We start from the raw sequence: 23,321 nt of genomic DNA, 5'->3' as shown, positions 1-23,321 counted from the left end.
TCTTTTGAAAATGTACGTTGAGTTAGTGCTTACCTCATTAAAAGTGTCGTATGTCTGTGATGACATGATCAAATGCCTGTTATTATTAAGGCGGGACAGGGAACATGATGAAATAGGAGCAACAGACGACCTTGAAAACAAAGAAATTGCATATATTTAATTTAGTTTTGCTTCACTGCGTCATTATACTATCACATGAGTAGTTCGGTGCTCACAAACAAATGAAATTGTAATGTATGTGTTATAAAAGATGCCACCACAGACTGTAGGAAAAAGTGTCACACACAGTAGGAAAAAGTGAACAAAAGGTATACAACAACTAACAAACCACAGGACAAAGATAGGAGACTCTTATTGGTGTGATTTTTTATCACCCCTGTTAGGACAGTTTTTCTGAAGTCCAACTAAGGGCTTAGTAAAACCATTCAACTGAGAAAGTACAAGACTACGCTCTTAGTATAAGGCTGTCCAACCTGAGTTCATGGTAGCATAGACAGGGCAGCCAGACTTATCTTAGGAGGGAGAGAGGGCTGTAGAATCAGTACCAATGAAATTGTAATACAAATGGTCCAAATATTTAAATACAAGTAGGCCCAGATAAATCTTGGGGGAAATAAGTACTATCACATTAGATGTAATCACAATTACACAAACACAACACTATGCTTGAAGGTTCACAGGCCAAAGCATAAACCTTATTTGGAACACCTAACAGTAGTTCTAGGGAAGTCAAACCTTTTAATACACATTCAGTAATAGGTCACACACATTCTTGGGGAGTAAAAACCAATGGTTTCTTTCAGATTACATCCAGTAATTCAAGGGTAGCAGACCCTACCAGTTGTACCATGACGCTCAGGAACAAATCACATAATCAGTCAACTGGACAGTACATGTTTTGTGTATAGTGGAAAACGTATTCTAGGTACAATAAAAACCTGTAATTACTTGTGTAATAGCACACAGTTATACTAGGTGAGTAAAACCTAAGGATGTAATATTCAATTACAGGTGCTTTTGATATCATTCAAACACGGATTGAGATAAGCAGTAAATCTTGTAACTTATTTTAGGATGGCACACAGCTAACTCAAGGTAAGTAAAACCCATATACTTTTTCAAGGAGCTATCAGCAACTTGGGGCAGGTAGAAACCTAAGACTCCCTTTGTGTCTGTCTAAAACAGCACAGGGAAAGCAAAACGCAGTGTTACACTTTATGAATGACTCCAAGTTATGCTACGTAGGGAAAACCTAAAGGAGACCTATTCTGGACAGGCTAAAAGCAAGTTAGGGGAAGCCAGGCCCAGTTGGGGGACACTCATACAATTATGCTAACAGGAATAATAAAGTGCAACCAACAGCATTACTTTTGGGAAGAGGCATAACCAAATCACCAGTGAGTAATATGGCGAAACAGTTTCTAAGGAAAGAAAGATGTGGCATATACTTTTCAGAATAGTGTAACATTCAAGGTAAGTAAGCACTTTTGTAACTGTTCACTCTCAGAGTTACAGTTACCAACTAACTATTTTACAAGTAAGTAGCTTTTAAACACGTATTCTCTTTTCTAGGCAAAAGGCCCAATCCCTTAAAAGTCTTTCCCTTATTCTTGGAGCATGAGTGTTCTCAGTAGCAGAAGGGGGGTTACTAGGATCTAGTGTCCAACAGGCAGTGTCAGGATAGGTTCTTAAGTAGCAAAAGTCAGAGTTCCTTAGGAGGACTGTCCAGCAGGTGAGTATTTTACTTTAGAGTCAGTTGAGGGTCCAGGGGCTTCACAGAAGAAACCCTAGGAGGATTCCAGCAGTGGGATTGGATGTACTGGACGAGAGGCCTCCCAATAACAGAAAGCATCCCACGACTCCACAGGAATCACAAGAGACTTAAGGTAGGTGCATATCCAAGCCAACACAGTACCTCAGCATTGAAGAAGATTTTGCAGCAAGGGGACTTCAGAATCTGCAGCCAAAAACCTGGTCAGTGGATTACTTGTCGTGGTGACTGAAAACAGGACCTTGGAAGGGACTTTGCAGCAGGGATCAATGGGGAAGGCTCTAGGCAAGGTGTTCCTCACAGCTGGATTTGGCGCCTTTTACAGGAGCACAGAAGAAGAATATCACTGGTCGGATTCTCGTCGTTACAAAGGTCCAGCACTCTGATGAGGAGACTTTTCGGATTTGATTCATGTCTCTGGAGATACACCAGGATGCCCACGAAGTTTCAGCGAGATTCGGAATCCAGAAGACTATGCACCACACAATGGTTTGCGGTCCCAGGGTATTGGGATATTGCATCCCTTCAAGGTCACAGAACGGATGGGGTGGGTCAAAATATAGGTCTTCTTGAGTCTAGTGTGTCTCACTAGGCGCTGGGTCAGGGTCATAGTTTTTGGAACCCCCAGGTAGATTGGAAGGAAGGGCTACAGCAGGCTCAGGTTACACGGCAGGCTCTCTGGTCGCTGGAAATCGTCTCATCTGCTTTTCCTTCCTCATCCTCTTTGGTTTTGGTTCCAGTGGTCGACTTGTCTTCAGCTTCTGGGTTCCGAGTATTTAACAGGAACTACAACACAACTTTTGCATTCTCTCCATGCATTTTACAACAAGGCAAAGGGCAGTGTGGTTGTCCAATCAGGATAGCCAGCCTCCCACTGGGAATTGTCCCCATTCAGGCAAGGAGGAAGACAAAGGGCTGTGGAGTTTTGGACTCCTCCCTCGTTTCCTGCCTACACAGACAGATGGGAGCCTGGGCGGGGACTCCAGGGGACTCCCGCCGAAGATAACAATCACAAAGGATTTTTCCACCCTGGATGTCAGGGGAAGGAAGAAGGAAGGATAACAAACATTTAAATGACGAAAGAACAGGACAGGGGCCATTTTTGTAAAATAAATGAGCACCCTTGGGTGCCTTTAATGCAGCTGTGAACACAGCCCGTGGTAAAAGGTATCACTGCCACCAGCCATTAAAGGTAGGCGTGTCCCTGCAACAGAATTGTTACAGTTTTAGTGTGAAAGGTGATACATTGTATCTCCCCAGCACACCCCATAAGGTGGGGTGTGCTAGTTTCACTAAATAAAGTGTAAAAGGGATCCAAAGAAAGATCCTTTCTACCCATGGGAACTGTAGTACTCTCAAGGTTAGCCTGAGAAAGTTAAAAGGGTAGCCCTAGGGCAACCCAGCAACAACAGGCACTTATTCCCCAAAAGCTGTTAAAGAGGATAACTTTAAAAAGACACTATGGAAAGTCTAAAAAATGACACCCATAAAAAGAGTAAAAGATTCTGTGAGGGTGGAAAACAGTGCCCACTCACAGAGGTATAAGAAAAAATAATCCACCAGTTAAGCAAAAAGTTCTGGGGTTGACACAGGTCAGGAAGACTTACCATTACTATGAAAATCAACAACCCCTACCTCCAGAGCCTTGCCTCCACCCCAGGAGTGCCAATGACCACCCCAGCAGGGGCTGTGGTAGGTGTAGGGGTAGGGAAAAGCATGTATCAGTCAATGTGCAACAGAGATGAACGGGTAACAACCCCTGCAGTAGGCGGCTGCTCTCAATTGCCAACACAGGAGAGGTTTACCAATGTCACATAAATGTATATTTGTAGTCCACTGTTCACACCATCTGTTAACCCTTGGTCTGTATTAAAAGACATGCACCTTGTATAACACATCAATACACATTAGCTCAGAAAGATGCCCCAAACTTCATAATCATGTTTTATATCATCTGATATCTCTCAGAAATGAATGTGTCTTACACTCTCATGTAAAAATATAAATCCTTTTGATCATGAGAAACATGTAATAAAGAAACATTAACATTATTATCATCACTATACACAACACACTTAAAATGCAATAAACCATAAATGGAAAAGCTGAACCATTGTCATTTTCCTCTACCTCAAATCAATCAAAACTAAGGCTGATCAACCTTCTCCAATAAATCAAAGTCACCTTAGAAACCAACTCCCTGCCTCTCCAGGTCGTGACAGGCAACCTCATAGATCATGCTAGGCAATTTAGCACCTGCCTCATCAAATCAAATCATGATAGGCAATCACATAGAAGCATCTGCCTCAATCAATATTCAATACCTCAATACCTTTCTCAATGTGATATCAAATGCAGGGTAAAGAAAGCCTCCTCATATTCACCAAGGCAGAGAGCTGAAGAGAGCTGGAAAAACGGGATGCCTGGAAAAATCCACAATTTAAAATTAAAATAAATAAATGAAAAAGTTGGAAAAAATCCAAAAGGACACCTGTTGCTGCACCTTGGGGTTTTCCATCAAAGACGCGTGAAAAGGATTACATGCTTCAAAAAGAATTTAGTGTATTAAAAAATAATTAAATTTCCATTGGACTTACTGGTACCTGTATATTGCCAATCCAGGATAGGGTTTCTGCTCTTAGGCTGTGAGCTGAATAAGCTGCCTTGAGGAAAAGTAAAAATCATTCCCCACACAGTTCAAAAGAAAGTAGCGCTCTGGTCAAAATAAATCACAATAGCCAGAACCCAGTTTAAGGCTTAACAAATCCAGAAACGATTTAGAGTCGAATCACCCCTCCAATCAGGGGAAGCCTTTTCTGCTCTTCATCTCCGTCAAGCCGTCTGCCTCCTCCTGTGCCAGCTCTATCACCTGAACAGCAGAGGGCAGGGGCTGAATTCACTCCCTTATATACCGTCTGGGCAGTCCCTATGACATGGCTTCTGTCCTTCAGTGGCAGCTAGGAATTTTGCCAAAGACTATTTTGAGCTAACTATACCAATGTACTTGACCAGCCAAGGACAATTCTCTGTCCTTCAATGGCATTTAGGGATTTTGCCAGCAATTATATTTTGGATGATGGCACTTTCACGTGGCAAGCGACGTGACTCTGTCCTTTGACATAATAGAACTACAGAATGCCTGCTTTTTGTAGTTTGCAGTGTTTGCCACTTATCTATGTTTTGCGAGAACATGGTCTTTCTTTCAAGCTTCCCGGAGAGAGCCTGCATAGCGGTTAACAGACATTGAGCCTCATTACAACCCTGGCGGTAGCCGTGCCTGTAAAACAGGCACGGCTGCTGCTAGAGTTGCGTTTTTTCCGGTGCCCAGAAATGGGCAATTACCGGGTCATTACAGCCTTGTCGGAGCTGGTATTTGCCCATTCCTGGGCGCCGGAAAAAATTCTTCCCCATTCCCATTGAGCCCATAGGGCTCAATGGGAATGGGGAAGCCTGATGCACAGGCACCATTACCGATGGTGCCTGTGCATCCGAAATGCTGTGCTCGCGGGTGCCTTTCATTCCACCACGTCAGACCTGGCGGAATGAATGGCACCCACGAGCACAACTCGGAGTTTGCCAATCCGTATACAACGCTACCGGCAAGCTTACTGGTACCTTTGTATCCGGACCGGCAAACTCCTAATGAGGCCCATTGTTTACACAAACGGAAGGTCCTGTTTGTTCCAAGTTTTAGGTCAATGGCTCACAGCCCGGACTTTTAGAAAAAACCCTAATGTTACTTCTTCAAAGCATGGAAAAAGCAAATCTTGCTGCTTGTATTTCATTAAATATATCTGTTTATATCACACAGTGCATTATATACAAGAAAGCCAGTATTTCAAGTGTTTATATCACACAGTGTATTATAGCACGAAGCCCTGTATTTCAAATGTCCACCTCTCACTCCGAAGAAGTGCTGTATTTACAAGTGTTTAAACTGCACTTCGCATTTCAGTAAATACGATAATGTTTTCATCGCGCTGTGCTGTTCAACAGAATGGCCTGTTTGCGGCTCTAATGTGTGTCTAATATGGGCAGACCTACAAAATACATGTCAACCCCCACCCCATGAGGCATAGAACAGGCCATGGCGTCTTCATACTGATCATGGGAATAAGAGTGAAGAGACAAAAGAGCATGTAAACCATAGCAGAATGCTTATTTGCTAGATGTATTCACTTAGAATCTTCACTATTTACTAAATGTCAAAACATAAACATTTAATTCTTGAGATAAGCCAACTGCCGCAGGTACTGGTCAGCAGACAATCTTCAGCTGCTGATGATCGCTGATGAATCAGTGATGAGCAGATGTTTGCCACACAAACAGTTCCAAACAGTTTTCTTATGTTATTCAGGATACAGTTTTGGTGCATTGACATGTCCACTCTGCTTGTCATGACGAGCATCCAACTACCAGAATGTAGAGCACATGTGTGATCCCTGTGCTTGAGGTTCCAGAGAGGTTCATAATCCTTTCATTGTATTGAAGAAAGCAACTGTATTCGTCAGCAAGTAGATGGAGCTTAAGATGGAGCTCCCATTTGTTGGAGTAGAGCTTTCCACCAGGGCCTGCATTTCCTTTGGCTGGCCCTTCTGTCATTCTTCCAGTAGATCTACGGCTAATTTCAGTACTCTGTTTGATGATTCAATGAAAGTCACTGTTGTGCCAGTGCTGTGCATTTCCACATTCAGAGGATTTGTCAGTCTCAGTGTTAGCTGCAGGAATGTTAGTGGTGATAGCTTCACTTTAGGCAAGTTCAATAGCACTAGCTCAGTCCGCACTGGTGGATGTAGAACATAACTGAGACAGTTTGCCACGTTTCAGAATGTGATCATGCTGGCAATCACCACAGGCACACCACATCATGAAGCATTGAACTGCACAATGTAGGATCAATTCGATATTAGTATTGCCACTGCAGGTTTACATTTGAATTGAACTCAGCATGCACTTGGTTGAATCACTCAGCTTGCACTTGCACTTGGTTGAGCTGGAATTCTGCTCACATGGGCTGCTCTTGAAAAGGTTCTAGCATCTTGTATGGGGTGTTCCCACACAGTTCTTCAAGGAATACAGTTGCACTTTAGAGTTCTCACTATTCAGGCAGGCATGGGTGTAGGGCACCTCATAGAGGGTTTGTTGTATCCATTGCTTCTCTACCTGTTGCATGGTGCCCCAGGACTGCAGATCATCACACAAGAGAGGTGTGCCTGCTGGCTCAGGAATATTCAGGATCCCATGTACATGACAATAAGTCATCGTCCCACACCGATATTCTGTACAATGTTCTGTTGAATGTTCACTTGAGTATACTTAGTAAAGTGTAGATGGACTCTGAATGGCCTATCTCTGACCTTGTCTTGATAGATTTAGTTATGTCAGCTGCTCTAGCCATATTTTTATGGAGCAGACTAGAACACTTGTATAGAGTGTGTCAAGGAAGTCTGTGATTTTCTGAGGCTCAACAATTGCTTGTTGTTCATCGTGTAATGTTACCAAGTTCTCTTGGATGATATGCACCACATCCCTTCCGCTTGTAGATTCCCTGCTACAATGCAATGAAGTCACCTTCGGCTGCAGAAATGGCTCTTCTTGCTTGGCTTTCTAGCCAGTCCTTGGGTTTCCAGGACAATCTTTGTCAAAGTAAGTTTAGCTTATTTGGCTCCATTATAGCCCTAGTCTTTCCTAGGTGACCTATCCTGTCTAGGATTGTTGTCTACCTGCCTTTCCCCATATGTCTACTATACTAATAACCATATGCAAAGGTGCTTGCTTTGCCATCAGTTGGCATGCTTTGCCTATGGATATGGCATAGGTTTGTGAAATGTTTTGTGAGGCCTAAGCTATTTAAGGCTCTGTGCTTAAATCTTTGTGTCATTTATGACATTTAATGCCTCCAATATTCCAGTCTACTAGAAGGCATGAGGCATTTGTAATATGTTCATATTTACCTTCCTTTAATATTTTGTCAGGTTGTTTAGTTGCTCACCAAATGCCACCATCCGTGGCCTCCCTATTGGATATTAACACTAAATGAGTGTGGATGCCTAAATATTATATGTAACGTGCCTATTGCATACACTTGCAAAGAGTCACCCCCATGACATGTTAAGAGGGACTGCTTCTTGTCATGTATTCCCTGTTGTTGTGGCATAGAATGTGTCATGATATACCACAGAAAGCATAGACCACATACACTGGCCATCTGTAGGTGGTGGGGAATGTATGTCTATTGTGCGATATACGCTCTTCCTTCACTTAGGGCTTTGGTATGTAAGGGAAATGTGTCTTAACCTCTTGTGATGAGCTCATAAGAGGAATAGGAGGACAATGCTCACAGAAGGTTGTATCTAACCACTGCACAGATTTTCACTTATAGTAAAGGAAGGTGTCTAAATATTTCACAACACATCCATGGTCTGCCATGTCATCTAGATTTTCTAGATCAACAAGGCCCATTGAGCAAAAGCTTCTATCTGTGGTCTCAACAGGTCCCTGTTGAGAAGGCTTATCCATAGCAGAAATGAAAAACAGGATCACTGTTTCAACAAAAAGTTTTGTAAGTTTCCGTGCTCTTTAGATGGCTAAAAATGGTCATCTTCCCAATGGACCTCGCGTTGAGCTTTGTTTCTAGCCTTGTCCCTGGCTCTTCAGTTCCCGGAAAAATAGACACGTTTTCATGTGACGTGGAGGTTTTTGGAGTTATTGTCAACTTCATATTTTCATCTATTTTTGCCTGCTTTTCAAGTTGTTCAAGAAAGTGAATTTCCTCTCTCTGGAACAGGGCCGGAACCATGTGGAGCTGACTTAAGGTGGGTGACAGACGCTTGCTGAGTACCTTTCCCAGGAGGCATGGCTGGTAGGACTGCTGTTCTTGAACCTTCATGTTTCAGTACCTTCAGAGGAGGTAGTTAGCGCAGTTCAAGTGCTTCTTTGTCAATAATCTTCATGAACCTTCTCTAGGACTTAGTCCCCAGGTTTCAGAGTCAGTCTGACTGTGACTTCTCTTTGGCCCTCATTGCGAGGTTGGTGCTAGTCATGGCGCTTTTAGCACCATGACTAGCACCAATACCGGTACCGCCACCGACGTGGTGGTATGGGGACTTACCGGTCCATTCCACCCTTTGCGGGACCAGTAAGTCACCATTTGAAATGCCATTCCCCATTCCCATTTGAGCCCCCATAGGGCTCAATGGGAAGGAAGGCGGCAATAATGGTACCGCAAATTGCAGTACCGTTATTGACCCCGGTATCCCTTTGCGGGTCCCGTCCTTAACGCCTGCTAAAACCAGGCGTTAAGGAAGGACCTGCAAAGGGACCTCGGAATAGGGCGCAAAGGGATTACCGCCACCAGTGTCATTACCGGTGCCCGGTATCCCTTTGCACCCGGGTCGTAATGACCCCCTTTGTCTTTATGATGTGGTGCTTCTTCACCATTGATGGAGTCTCTTAGGAGATTTATGGAGAGCAAATGCTCTGGCCTGTTAAGAGAACGCAGAAGAATTGTGTAAATCGGGCATATATATTGGCATGCCAAACAGCGACTCAAAAGGTACTTTACCATCACATTGAGAAAGACAAGGTAGATTCTTTATGCTACACTGCACTATAGGAAAGTAGCTCACCCAATTAATACCAGAAGAAAGGATGCATTTAGTCAAGGCTTGCCTTTCTATCGCATTGGCTCTCGCTATGACACCATTAGCTTGTGGGCAAAATGGGTTTAGAGACTTGCAGAGTACAGCCCCAGCTTGGCAGTGCCTCTCTTAAGGCTTTGCCTGAAAAGACTGCCCAATGACAGCTTGGAGCGGATTCAGTGCTGTCATAGCTACTAAGGACAGAAAACCCTTTATGACCTCCTTACAATCTGCCTTCTGATAAATTAGCCAAGTGAACCTTGTGCACTAGTCCACGACGAACTAACAAGTGCTTGTACTTGTTGATGGGTTTCAATGGACCTATGTGGTCTATATATCTATGCACTTAAAAGGCATTGTTGCCCTTGTTAGCGTGCTTACTGGCGGTTTGCGGGAATTGTCCATTGTTATCTGTAAACATATGGGGCATCTTGCTATGCACTGTCATGCGTCATACTTGTTTGCTAAGCCTTGGGCACCAGTATTTATTCTGCAAGATGTGTGTATTAGCTGAAATCCCAAAGCAGGTTAACGCTACACTTGCATGTGGAGTGGAAATGTATTTAAATCTTTCCTGTGTGGTAGTTCCCTGTCAAGAGGGTCTCCATTTGACTTAGGTACAGTGACTATCACTGTATGTAAATTTACAGCGTAGTTGAATGTAGTGGGGAACCCTTGAGGGTCAGGACTGTTTGCATCTTAGTTATGCATTTATGTCCTCACCTATGTATGTGGCGGAGCATGTTACTGCTGCTACCACTTTGTACGGTCCACTGTCATGCAGACTGATCAGCAAGCCGCATTGCCTGCACTGTGCACAGAATCAGTTATGTGTGTTGTGAAAAACCTGAATGTGTTTCACGATTCAGTCCCCGGGGATCCCTTATTCAGGTTGCCAGGAAAGGGCCATTGTTATTGGATTCTGACCCTTTGGGGGGGAGGGGGGGCGGTATCCATACTTTCCATCGAAAAATGTTCCAACAAGGGTTTTTCCATCTAATTTTTTCCAACGAAAAAATATGCATCAAATACATATTTTTGCATATTTTTGTGTGGTAAAGGGTTCATTTTGTTTGGGGTGTGTCTTTAAGGGTTAAAAACAGGGAGTTGCCCCCCACCCCAAAAGACAACAAAAAAAATGCACATTCTTTCGTTGGAAAAAATGTGATGGTACTTACCTTAGATGGAAAAAATTTGATGGAAAGACATGTAACCGGGGTGGACAAGTGAAGGAGGATCACCTTGGTAGGGAGTCCTCGGGGAGTTGGGAGGAGACCCACGGAAAGTGAGACATGGTATCCCCCATTTCCTGACAGTTATTCACCCCATATCCCCTCTACCTTTATGGGATACTACAACTCCCATAACTCCCCTCCTTTCCTAATCAGCCCACCTACTGAGACGAGGAATAGGAAGACTGACACTAGGAAGATTACCACTAGTAACATGTACTGGCCTTGTGCCACTTATAATGCCAGGCAAGGTCAGGCACTCGGTCACAATCCCACTGACCTGAAACTCATGGACCGTTTTTCAAACTATAAAAGGTGGTGCACAGAAAGACATGGAGAGGACAGCAGGAGCCAAGAAGGAAAGCAAGCTGGATGGTGAGACAGAGAAGCAGCTGATAGAGAGCTGCAGAGAACCAGGCCAGGGAGAACGGGATGCCTAGATGCTGACATGCTGCGAGTTGAGGCAGGAGAAAGCGTGGCGAGGGAGCTGTGTCTCCAAGAACCCAGGAGAGTTCAGAAGAGGGTGGCGAGGGGCCGGCTAGATGCTTTCCTTGGTGCAACAACAGACTGCTCATTTCCTCCCCTGGACCGCGAGGCCGCCCAGGAGTGTATGAGGGGCAGGTGGGCAAGACCCTGACCTCGACAAGCTGAAAACAGAAGGATGCGTGAAAGCAATCACAGCCGGTGAGTTCAAAGAAAGGGAAGACCCGGTTTGTGATTTGCGCGATTGTGGAAGCTACAGTGTTGCACGCAAGGCTACGCATTTAAGGTTAAAGCCATTTAACCGAATGATTGTATGTATTTGGCCTGCAAGGGAGCAGATGAGAAACCAAGTAACAGAGTGGTGCCGTGTCAGAAGGCACATGGTTAAATGCTTTTTGAAGGATAACAGAACAGTGAATAATTAAAGTGACATGTGTTGAAATCCACTAAAGGGAAGCGCACAAGGGAAAGAGAGTGTGCAGAGATTCCGAAAGGCTATTGTGAAAGTGAATGGATATTTTTGTGAAACAAGGAACAGAGTGGCCGTGGGCCTGTAGTAATGAACCTTATGTTTTTGTGAAAAAAGGAACAGAATTGCCGAAGGCCCATTCTGCGAAACCAAGTGCAAGAGACACAGATATTAAGAAACCAACCCTATTGTCAGAGTGGTAACGCATAGGGGTGAGAATACTGTGTGGTTTCGAAGGTCTGTGGCAAGGCGAAAATAATAAGGACCCTGCTATTGGAGTGGTCACGCATGGTGTGGGTAATACCAAGCGGTTGTGAAGATCTCTGACAGGTGAACATTGTGAAAGACAAGTACAAAGGTTGGGGAAGGGAGTTCTCCCCGAGCTCTGTGAAGTAGAGCTGTTTAGCTGGAAAGTGTTTCAGCTGTGTTTAAGTGTTTGAAACAGGCAAGGGCAGCCTGTGAAAGTAACCAAGAAGGAATTTTGTGAATATCTGTCTAACTGACAAATGTGAAACCCGGTGAGGGATGCCCCAAAGAATTCATTACAGAGAACTATGAAGTATATTGAACTGACATTGAAATAGGTGAGGGAAGACTAACAGCTTTATGGGAAATCTTTGAACTGTGCATACTGCCCAACTTGAAGGAACTTTGTAAGAACCCCATTGAACGAACTTGGGGAAGGGAGTTGTGAACCACTTTCATTGCCATTCTGACATTCTTTTAACACTTAGTTATTGTGAATCGTGAGGGCAAGTATGGGTTTCTGACACAGACTTTTTCCTTTGTTTGACTGACTGACTTGGACCATTTCATTTTACTTTGATGGTCGAGACTACTCCCATTATTTATTTATTTATATGTTTATAATGCGCCAGCAGCTGGCAGGGCGCAAGACAGACACAAGAGGACAAAAAAAAGACGGGACAAAAGCATTGTAAGAGTCAAGAATCACTGAAAGGCATATCTGTCAATGTCCAGGGAAATTACCTGAACAGATACGTTTTCAAGGTTTTCCTAAAAAGCTTCAGGTTAGACATGGATGCATCCGTTTTTTGGTAGAGTATTCCAGAGGGACGACGCAGTGACCAAGAAAGATCTTCCAAGACCCCTGGATCGAGTGTATCTAAGTCCCTGCAACTGGGTCACAGTTGAAGATCACAACATTCTGGTGGGGTGGTACAAAAGTACCAGGGCTTTAAGATATTCTGGACCGTTGCCATAAAGGCAATGGTGCACCAATGTGCCAATTTTGAAATGGATTCACTCCTGCACAGGAAGTCAATGAAGATCTCTCCTAAAGTTAGAAATATAAGATCTTCTGGGGACGTTCAGAGCCAGGCGAACCGCATCATTCTGAATAGTTTGACAGGCCTGAATGTTGGACTTGGAGACTCCACATAGCAGGGGATTACAATAGTCCAATCTGGTTAAAATTGTGTCCCGAGCTATGGTCACTGAGTTTTTTTCACACAGATAAGGGCGAATGCTACGGAGAAGCCTTAGGTAGTAGTTACAATTCCGGCAAAGGTAGTGCACATGGGCATCAGAGTTAAGAGAGGCCTCTAGGTAAACCCCAAATGTTTTTACTGTTTTGTGGGTCGCCGTTTCGTTGTCCTGGAGAAGAAAGCTATCATATGAAGGACTACGTTTAGAGCAAGCTTGGGGAGAGCCGAAGATAAGGAGCTCGGTTTTACTGCCATTAAGACTAGGGGTGTACCGAACCTCGGCTTCGAGTAAGTATTTGTTCGATCTCGGCTTCTCAGTGAAGCGGGTCCACGCGGCGGATCCGGCGCACGCCGGAATAATACGCGGAGCCTGGTCCGGGGTCAACCTTCTTTATTCAAACAGTCGGCGGAACTGCCGTAATTCCCCTTGTCCCTCCCCCTCACCCTTGACGTCACGTCCGGGACGTCAATGTCCTGAGGACCCAAACGGGGCCTTCCCACACAACGATGTGGGGCGACCTGACATCTCCCCCTTTTTTAACACATTAGTTAACTGGTCCCTCTCTTACCCCATCTCCTCGATGAGTCGCATTGGTTTCATGCGACTCCTCTGTGGGCGGAGTGTCTTGGCCGGGGTCGGTTCCTCCCTGGCAGGTGGGGAGCGAGGCACCTCGCCTTCGGACTCTTCCCCATCTCCCTGATACGCTTCTTCGCGTGATCTGTCTTCTTCGCTGTCTCGTTCCCATGTCCAGGGGTCTGCTGGCGTCGGTGTGACTCGCTTGAAGTGCGAGCTGTTCCGGGTTGTCGTTGAGTGATCCCTCCTTTGTGCCGTGACCATGGAGCCTTTCTTGTGTGTCACGACCAACGGTGTGGGTGCGAAGGTGGCTTCCTCCTTCCTGTTCTTGGGTTGTCTTAGCCACACTTCGTCTCCTGGTTGCATTGTGTTTTCACGAGCCCTCCTTTTCCTGTCCGTGATCTCCTTGGTTTTCGCTTTGTTGGCGGTGTCGTTCACTTGCGCTTCTTGTTCGAGCGGTGTTGGCCTTTGTGGTCTCGGGTCCTCTGGTAATCGCGTGGCGATCGGTCTTCGAAACATTAGATCTGCCGGGCATACACCCGTTGTACTGTGGGGAGTGTGCCTGTATTCTCGTAGGAGTTGATTGAGGGCCTGTTCGAATGGCTTGTTCTGTACATGGGCTATTTGTAGCGTCCTCTTTATGTTGGCCATGAATCTCTCGACCATGCCGTTGGCTTGTGGCCACCGGGGGGTTATGCGTCGATGTTGAAACCCCATGTATTTTGCGAATTTTTGAAAATCATGGCTGATGAATGTGGGGCCGTTATCGGACTTTATGATCTTGGGGATGCCATAAGCAGAGAGCATCCTGTCTATTGCTGGAATGACGCACGTTGTGGCGCTGCTTTCTACTATCTGAGCATCTGGGTATCTTGAGTGCTCGTCCATGAGTACAACCACGTGTGTCCCGTTGTTCAGTGGTCCGAATAGGTCTATTGCCAGTTCTTCCCACACTTTGTTGGGTAGCGGTGAGGGTTGTAGGGGGTTCGGGTGAGGCGGGGGTGCGACTTGAGCACAGACGTGGCAGTTTCCCACTATATTTTCCACCAGGTGGCATACTGGCCTTTGGGCTGCCATAGATGGTGAGTAGCGCCTGGTCGTCCGTGATGATAGTGAACTCCTTGCCGAAAAGGAATAGGTGAAAGTATTCGCAGGCCCATACAACCGCGAGACTCTCTTTTTCCGCCTGAGAGTATGCTTGTTCCGTGTTCGTCAGGCTTCTGCTGGCGTATGCTACCACGTGAGTGGACTGTGGTTCCTTGTGGTCTTTTTGCGTCAATATGGCGCCCAGACCCACGGGGCTGGCGTCCACTATCAGCTCGGTGGCACGGTTGGCGACAAAATATGCCATGTCCTCTGCCTGTGCGATGGCATTCCGTATCGCTTCGAATGCTGCTTGGCATTCCTTTGACCAGGTAAACGGTATGTCCTTTCTGGTGAGAAGTCGGAGGGGATTGCTGACGGTGGCATAGTCCTTTAGGTATCTGGAGCAGTAGCTGGCCAACCCCAGGAACGATCTGAGGTCTGTGGTGTTGACGGGGGGTGTGGCTGAGTTGAGGGCCTCCACTTTTTCCGGGTCGGCCTCATGCCTTTATCTGAGAAGATGTGCCCTAAGAACCGCAGTGACCCTTTGGAGAATTCGCACTTGGCTTTATTTAGGGTGAGCCCTGCGTCGTCTAGCGCCTGGCATACTCTGTGTAGGGCCAGGTCGTGTTCCTCTTGTGATTTTCCGTATACTAAGACATCGTCCGAATAGTTTAAGCAGTTGGGGACGTGCCTGATCACCTTGTGGATCTCCTCCTGAAAGATTTCGGCGGCCGATGATATGCCAAAACTGAGCCGTTTGTATTGAAATAGGCCGAGATGCGTGACAAACGTGGTGATGTAGCGGGATTCTGGTGCTATTTCTATCTGGTGGTAGCCTTTTGTGAGGTCTAATTTGGAGAATATCCTCGCCCCATGGAGTAAGTGAATCATGTCTGTGATTCTCGGTGCTTGATGACGCTCCCTTTCAATGGCTGTGTTGGCTCTGCGCATGTCGACGCATAGCCGTATGGATCCTTCCGGCGATTTTTTTGGGACGGGGACGATGGGTGACACCCATGGTGTCGGACCTGAGACGGGTTCTATGACGTTCATTTTGATGAGCTTGTCCAGTTCCTCTTCTACTTGTCTTTGGATGTTGAACGGGATGCCTCGGTAGTGTTGGGCTACCGGTTTCACCTGAGGGTTGATGTGGAGGTGCACTTTACGGTTGCGGAGTTTGCCCAAACCTGTGAAGAGTCTGGGGAATGATTGTTCAATTGAGTCCGGCTTGGCGAAGTACTTGTGGGCCATCAACTGGTATAGGATAATGCGCCAGCAGCTGGCAGGGCGCAAGACAGACACAAGAGGACAAAAAAAAGACGGGACAAAAGCATTGTAAGAGTCAAGAATCACTGAAAGGCATATCTGTCAATGTCCAGGGAAATTACCTGAACAGATACGTTTTCAAGGTTTTCCTAAAAAGCTTCAGGTTAGACATGGATGCATCCGTTTTTTGGTAGAGTATTCCAGAGGGACGACGCAGTGACCAAGAAAGATCTTCCAAGACCCCTGGATGGAGTGTATCTAAGTCCCTGCAACTGGGTCACAGTTGAAGATCACAACATTCTGGTGGGGTGGTACAAAAGTACCAGGGCTTTAAGATATTCTGGACCGTTGCCATAAAGGCAATGGTGCACCAATGTGCCAATTTTGAAATGGATTCACTCCTGTACAGGAAGTCAATGAAGATCTCTCCTAAAGTTAGAAATATAAGATCTTCTGGGGACGTTCAGAGCCAGGCGAACCGCATCATTCTGAATAGTTTGACAGGCCTGAATGTTGGACTTGGAGACTCCACATAGCAGGGGATTACAATAGTCCAATCTGGTTAAAATTGTGTCCCGAGCTATGGTCACTGAGTTTTTTTCACACAGATAAGGGCGAATGCTACGGAGAAGCCTTAGGTAGTAGTTACAATTCCGGCAAAGGTAGTGCACATGGGCATCAGAGTTAAGAGAGGCCTCTAGGTAAACCCCAAATGTTTTTACTGTTTTGTGGGTCGCCGTTTCGTTGTCCTGGAGAAGAAAGCTATCATATGAAGGACTACGTTTAGAGCAAGCTTGGGGAGAGCCGAAGATAAGGAGCTCGGTTTTACTGCCATTAAGACTAGGGGTGTACCGAACCTCGGCTTCGAGTAAGTATTTGTTCGATCTCGGCTTCTCAGTGAAGCGGGTCCACGCGGCGGATCCGGCGCACGCCGGAATAATACGCGGAGCCTGGTCCGGGGTCAACCTTCTTTATTCAAACAGTCGGCGGAACTGCCGTAATTCCCCTTGTCCCTCCCCCTCACCCTTGACGTCACGTCCGGGACGTCAATGTCCTGAGGACCCAAACGGGGCCCTCCCACACAACGATGTGGGGCGACCTGACATCTCCCCCTTTTTTAACACATTAGTTAACTGGTCCCTCTCTTACCCCATCTCCTCGATGAGTCGCATTGGTTTCATGCGACTCCTCTGTGGGCGGAGTGTCTTGGCCGGGGTCGGTTCCTCCCTGGCAGGTGGGGAGCGAGGCACCTCGCCTTCGGACTCTTCCCCATCTCCCTGATACGCTTCTTCGCGTGATCTGTCTTCTTCGCTGTCTCGGTCCCATGTCCAGGGGTCTGCTGGCGTCGGTGTGACTCGCTTGAAGTGCGAGCTGTTCCGGGTTATCGTTGAGTGATCCCTCCTTTGTGCCGTGACCATGGAGTCTTTCTTGTGTGTCACGACCAACGGTGTGGGTGCGAAGGTGGCTTCCTCCTTCCTGTTCTTGGGTTGTCTTAGCCACACTTCGTCTCCTGGTTGCATTGTGTTTTCACAAGCCCTCCTTTTCCTGTCCGTGATCTCCTTGGTTTTCGCTTTGTTGGCGGTGTCGTTCACTTGCGCTTCTTGTTCGAGCGGTGTTGGCCTTTGTGGTCTCGGGTCCTCTGGTAATCGCGTGGTGATCGGTCTTCGAAACATTAGATCTGCCGGGCATACACCCGTTGTACTGTGGGGAGTGTGCCTGTATTCTCGTAGGAGTTGATTGAGGGCCTGTTCGAACGGCTTGTTCTGTACATGGGCTATTTGTAGCGTCCTCTTTATGTTGGCCATGAATCTCTCGACCATGCCGTTGGCTTGTGGCCACCGGGGGGTTATGCGTCGATGTTGAAACCCCATGTATTTTGCGAATTTTTGAAAATCATGGCTGATGAATGTGGGGCCGTTATCGGACTTTATGATCTTGGGGATGCCATAAGCAGAGAGCATCCTGTCTATTGCTGGAATGACGCACGTTGTGGCGCTGCTTTCTACTATCTGAGCATCTGGGTATCTTGAGTGCTCGTCCATGAGTACAACCACGTGTGTCCCGTTGTTCAGTGGTCCGAATAGGTCTATTGCCAGTTCTTCCCACACTTTGTTGGGTAGCGGTGAGGGTTGTAGGGGGTTCGGGTGAGGCGGGGGTGCGACTTGAGCACAGACGTGGCAGTTTCCCACTATATTTTCCACCAGGCGATCAAGTTGGGGGAACCAGACTTTCTGGCGCAGGAGGCGCTTTGTGGCGACTATGCCCCTGTGTCCTTCGTGGGCTAGGTGTATGATCCTCTCCCGGAGAGTTCTCGGGACGATGACCTTGCAGCCTTTTAGTATGATGTTATCCTCCACCACGGTCAGTTCATCGCGGACTTGATCTAGCCACTTGACGTCCTCTTTTGTGGTTTCCGCTTCATTCCTGGCCTGCTGTCTCATGAGGGGCGCCTTGTCCACTTGAAGGCAGTGCCGGGCGATTCGCAGTGCCGGGTCTGCTTCAGACTGCGCAGCCAGCTCCGCCCAACCTACCGGCAGCGGTTGTAGGTGGTGGATGATGTAGTTAATGTATGCGTCTGCTATGGACGGTTGGGACGTCGTGGTGGGCATGGGATGGCGGGAGAGATAGTCCGCGGGGTTTTCTTCCTTTCCTGGCCGGTGTAGTATGGTGAATTTGTAGTCTTGCAGCCGGAGTCCCCATCTGGCAATTCTTGGTGGCATACTGGCCTTTGGGCTGCCATAGATGGTGAGTAGCGCCTGGTGGTCCGTGATGATAGTGAACTCCTTGCCGAAAAGGAATAGGTGAAAGTATTCGCAGGCCCATACAACCGCGAGACTCTCTTTTTCCGCCTGAGAGTATGCTTGTTCCGTGTTCGTCAGGCTTCTGCTGGCGTATGCTACCACGTGAGTGGACTGTGGTTCCTTGTGGTCTTTTTGCATCAATATGGCGCCCAGACCCACGGGGCTGGCGTCCACTATTAGCTCGGTGGCACGGTTGGCGACAAAATATGCCATGTCCTCTGCCTGTGCGATGGCATTCCGTATCGCTTCGAATGCTGCTTGGCATTCCTTTGACCAGGTAAACGGCATGTCCTTTCTGGTGAGAAGTCGGAGGGGATTGCTGACGGTGGCATAGTCCTTTAGGTATCTGGAGCAGTAGCTGGCCAACCCCAGGAACGATCTGAGGTCTGTGGTGTTGACGGGGGGTGTGGCTGAGTTGAGGGCCTCCACTTTTTCCGGGTCGGCCTCATGCCTTTATCTGAGAAGATGTGCCCTAAGAACCGCAGTGACCCTTTGGAGAATTCGCACTTGGCTTTATTTAGGGTGAGCCCTGCGTCGTCTAGCGCCTGGCATACTCTGTGTAGGGCCAGGTCGTGTTCCTCTTGTGATTTTCCGTATACTAAGACATCGTCCGAATAGTTTAAGCAGTTGGGGACGTGCCTGATCACCTTGTGGATCTCCTCCTGAAAGATTTCGGCGGCCGATGATATGCCAAAACTGAGCCGTTTGTATTGAAATAGGCCGAGATGCGTGACAAACGTGGTGATGTAGCGGGATTCTGGTGCTATTTCTATCTGGTGGTAGCCTTTTGTGAGGTCTAATTTGGAGAATATCCTCGCCCCATGGAGTAAGTGAATCATGTCTGTGATTCTCGGTGCTTGATGACGCTCCCTTTCAATGGCTGTGTTGGCTCTGCGCATGTCGACGCATAGCCGTATGGATCCTTCCGGCGATTTTTTTGGGACGGGGACGATGGGTGACACCCATGGTGTCGGACCTGAGACGGGTTCTATGACGTTCATTTTGATGAGCTTGTCCAGTTCCTCTTCTACTTGTCTTTGGATGTTGAACGGGATGCCTCGGTAGTGTTGGGCTACCGGTTTCACCTGAGGGTTGATGTGGAGGTGCACTTTACGGTTGCGGAGTTTGCCCAAACCTGTGAAGAGTCTGGGGAATGATTGTTCAATTGAGTCCGGCTTGGCGAAGTACTTGTGGGCCATCAACTGGTATAGGATATGTATCAGCCCCATGTCAACTGCTGTCCGGAAACTCAGTATGCAGCCACTGTTGGCTTCGGTGTCTAGCACATATAGCTGGAGCTTTGCCACGTGTCCTTTGTGTGTGCATGTGGCCGTGATCACGCCTTTGCATGGCAGGGGTGTCGTGGACCCATAGGGGTATATGTCTACTGTGGCTTTTCGGATCTTTGGTGGGGAGTTCAAGGATTGATATGCGCTTTCGCTGATAATGTTAATCGTCGCTCCGGTATCCACGAGGAATTTTAGAGGAGTATGATTCACTTGGAGTGTCAGGATGGGGCTGTGTTGAATGGCCGTCGTGTTGTCCTTTAGGGCCCACACGTATCCTTTTCTTCTTTGGTCTTCCTCTGACGAGAGGGTGTCGGTGCTGGTGGGGGATCGAGTCTCCACGTATCTTACGAAAAGCCGCCTGTGCGATCTTCTTGTGTCCTCGGATGATCTTTTGTCTTCGCGTGTATAGCGACTTCTGCGGTCACTGTCGTCTTTTCTGTTTCGCCGCCGTTCCCTGTCCGCTGGTGGCCTGGGCGGACTCTGTGGTGTGGGCCTGCGCCTTTCCTGGTATCGGTGTTTGGGCGTTGATTGGGTAGGGGTGTTCTTGCACATGGCCCTATAGTGGTCCATACCCCCGCACGCGGCACACTTCTGCCCTATGGCCGGGCACGTGCCAGAGTGCGGATATTCGTAGCCGCACTTGAAGCACGTGGCATCAAGGTGTTTGGTGGTCTCACTTGGGTGGGTGTATAACTTGTTGATTGTCTCCGCGGTATCGCTGGGTTGATGGATGGACACCTTGCCGAGGTTGTCTAGTTGCGAGTCTACCGCTGCTTCCATGCGGGCCAGTGCCAAGATTTCCTCTAGTGAGCGTTGTTTTTGTAGAAGTTGCTTGCGGAAAGGCTGAGAGAGGCATCCAGCTATCACTTGGGACCTGAGCGCCTCTTCATTGGAATATCTGTGGAATTCACAATGTTTTAGTTTGATGCGTAGGCGCATCACAAAACTGTCTATGGACTCCCCTTTTTCCTGTCTTGTTGTGTGGAACATGTGGCGCTCGTAATCCACGTTCGTGTGCGGTGCGAAGTATTCAGACAGCTTGGTGTGTAGTTGGCTATACGTGACGGTGTCCACATCAAGCAACTCCCCTGCAATGTCTCTAACCGCCGGTCCCACCGCCATGAACAGGGTGTTCTTCAGCCTCGTGTCGTCTGTCAAACCAATGGCCCCAGTGTAGAATTTGAAGTCCCGTAGCCATATGCTCCATCTGGGCCCTAGGTTAGACGTATCTCTGATCTCAAATGAGTTGGGCATATGCATGACTTGAGCGGCACCTTCTTGATGTACCTGTGGGTTGTTGTCCTGTGCCGTGTCAGCGCTTCCAGACGCTTGTCCTGCTCCTCCTGACGAGGACGCCGGGGTAGTTGCAGTGTCCGACATGACTCTGCTGCCTTAGGGCGTAGAGGTGCTGACTTGTGGTCTGTGTGCGCCGGCGTCAGCGTTTCTACCTGGTGTGGTATTCGGCCTGTGCTGTTGTGGGGTGCCTCCCCAGGTGCAGGGCACACGTGTGCTGGGCTGCTGCTGTGGGGTGCCTCCCCTGGTGCAGGGCACACGTGTGTTGTGGGCTTCACAGCACGGCGTTCGCCGTGTCACGCGGGGCCAGGGGGGGGGGCGCTCTCGCTTTGCGCTCGTGTTATGTGCGCTCAGCTGTTGGGGGCGGGGCCACCCGTGACGAGCGTTGTACGGCGCTCGAGCGCCCGTGCCTGGTCTTAATTATTCAAAAGTCACGCGGGAGACGGGGCCCGCGATGCGTGCTCGGTGGCTTGTCCGTACCGAATGTCACACGGGAGCCGGGGCCGCGCTCCACTGGTGCCCCTGTAGCAGCGGAGGAAGACAGGCTGGGAGAGGCCTCTGTCACGCGGGAGGCGGGGCCTTGCCTGATGGGTACCTGTGCCCGAGGCGCGCCGACGCGCTAAACTGCTCGGCTGCAGACCTCGGCACGGTGCCTGCGGGGTCCGCGCCCGCTCGTCGCCAGTGTTCGATCCCGGCTTCTCAGTGAAGCGGGTCCACGCGGCGGATCCGGCGCACGCCGGAATAATACGCGGAGCCTGGTCCGGGGTCAACCTTCTTTATTCAAACAGTCGGCGGAACTGCCGTAATTCCCCTTGTCCCTCCCCCTCACCCTTGACATCACGTCCGGGACGTCAATGTCCTGAGGACCCAAACGGGGCCCTCCCACACAACGATGTGGGGCAACCTGACAGTATTTGGCCGAAATTTGGCTGAAAAGCAAGTATTCAGCTTCGGCTGAATGCGTACTTGAAGCCTTACTCGAAGCCGAAGTTACACCCCTACCGATTTTATTTATAAACCACATCGCAACGATCAAACCTTAAATTTCTTAGCAGTATGCAGAGCTTCAATATAGTAGTTGCTGCAGGAACCATGTGAGCCACCAGATGGCAGTGCAATTGCTCACAAAAGAAGTAACATTGATGCCACCAGATGGCAGTCCAATTGCTCATAAAAGAAGTAAGATTCATTGAAAAACCGAGCTGCTAGAACTATCCGCATGAAGGGTGTTTATATTACGTCAGTCCTGTTGCCGCCAATCCAGTCACTTTAAAATATGGATTTTCTGCACAAGTCGCTTGAAAAAGCTTAGTGGCAAGGCCCCATCGATTTTTTCAAGGCACCTCCTGCACCTGGGAAATCGGATCGGAGGGCTGGCGAAGATCACTCTCTCTACACAGCACTCACACACAAGCGGTCGGCGTCTGCTGCTAGTAGCAGCCCTATAATTGAAGCAGCAGTCGGCACTCTTCACAATCGTACACTGCTTTTGTGCATGCTATTCTCCGCCTCTATACAAGTCCTCCCTGTCTGCAAATGAGCTTTCTGCAGCAGTTTCAGTGCTGCCACCGATCTGGCGCCTGCCTCCATAGACGTGCCATTCTCTCTTGCTTGCAGGCTCAGATCTAAACTCACGGTTGCTGCTGCCTCTTGCCACTGCTTTCCATGTTGAAGGTTACAGAGGGCATCTCGCATGCAGCCCAAACTGACTTCCCCTTGGTGCAGCCAGTTTGCATTGCTTTGCTGAGTGGGGCGGGCGGGGCATGGTAAAGGAGTGGAGGGGTACTTTGGCTTTGAATGGGCTGGGAGGATATCAGAGTCCCCAGGAGGTTGTTATGCCCAGGGGTGGGGGAAAGGTTGGTATCACCTTACCTCCCAGCCTCACTGCACTGCATAACACCTCGGGCTTCAGGCTCCCCATAGGCACTGTGCTCAGAGTGACTATCTCCCCCCTGCAGGTGTACCCGCT

General features: G+C 48.1%; 1 protein-coding gene across 1 annotated transcript in view; it reads right to left on the bottom strand.

Moving 5' to 3' along the window:
* Positions 1-23,321, bottom strand: part of CC2D2B (coiled-coil and C2 domain containing 2B) — a 2,924,037-nt gene that overhangs the window by 1,268,153 nt on the left and 1,632,563 nt on the right. The window contains exon 8 of the mRNA XM_069611382.1: positions 34-130. Within this exon, the coding sequence (XP_069467483.1) occupies positions 34-130 (97 nt within the window). The remainder of the gene's footprint in view (positions 1-33; positions 131-23,321) is intronic.

This window comes from Ambystoma mexicanum, chromosome 8, assembly GCF_040938575.1.
Source record: "Ambystoma mexicanum isolate Mex_15411 chromosome 8, UKY_AmexF1_1, whole genome shotgun sequence".
NCBI classification, from domain to species: Eukaryota; Metazoa; Chordata; class Amphibia; order Caudata; family Ambystomatidae; genus Ambystoma; species Ambystoma mexicanum.
Note: the sequence above shows the minus strand (reverse complement) of the source record. Positions and strands in the feature narration are given on the sequence as shown.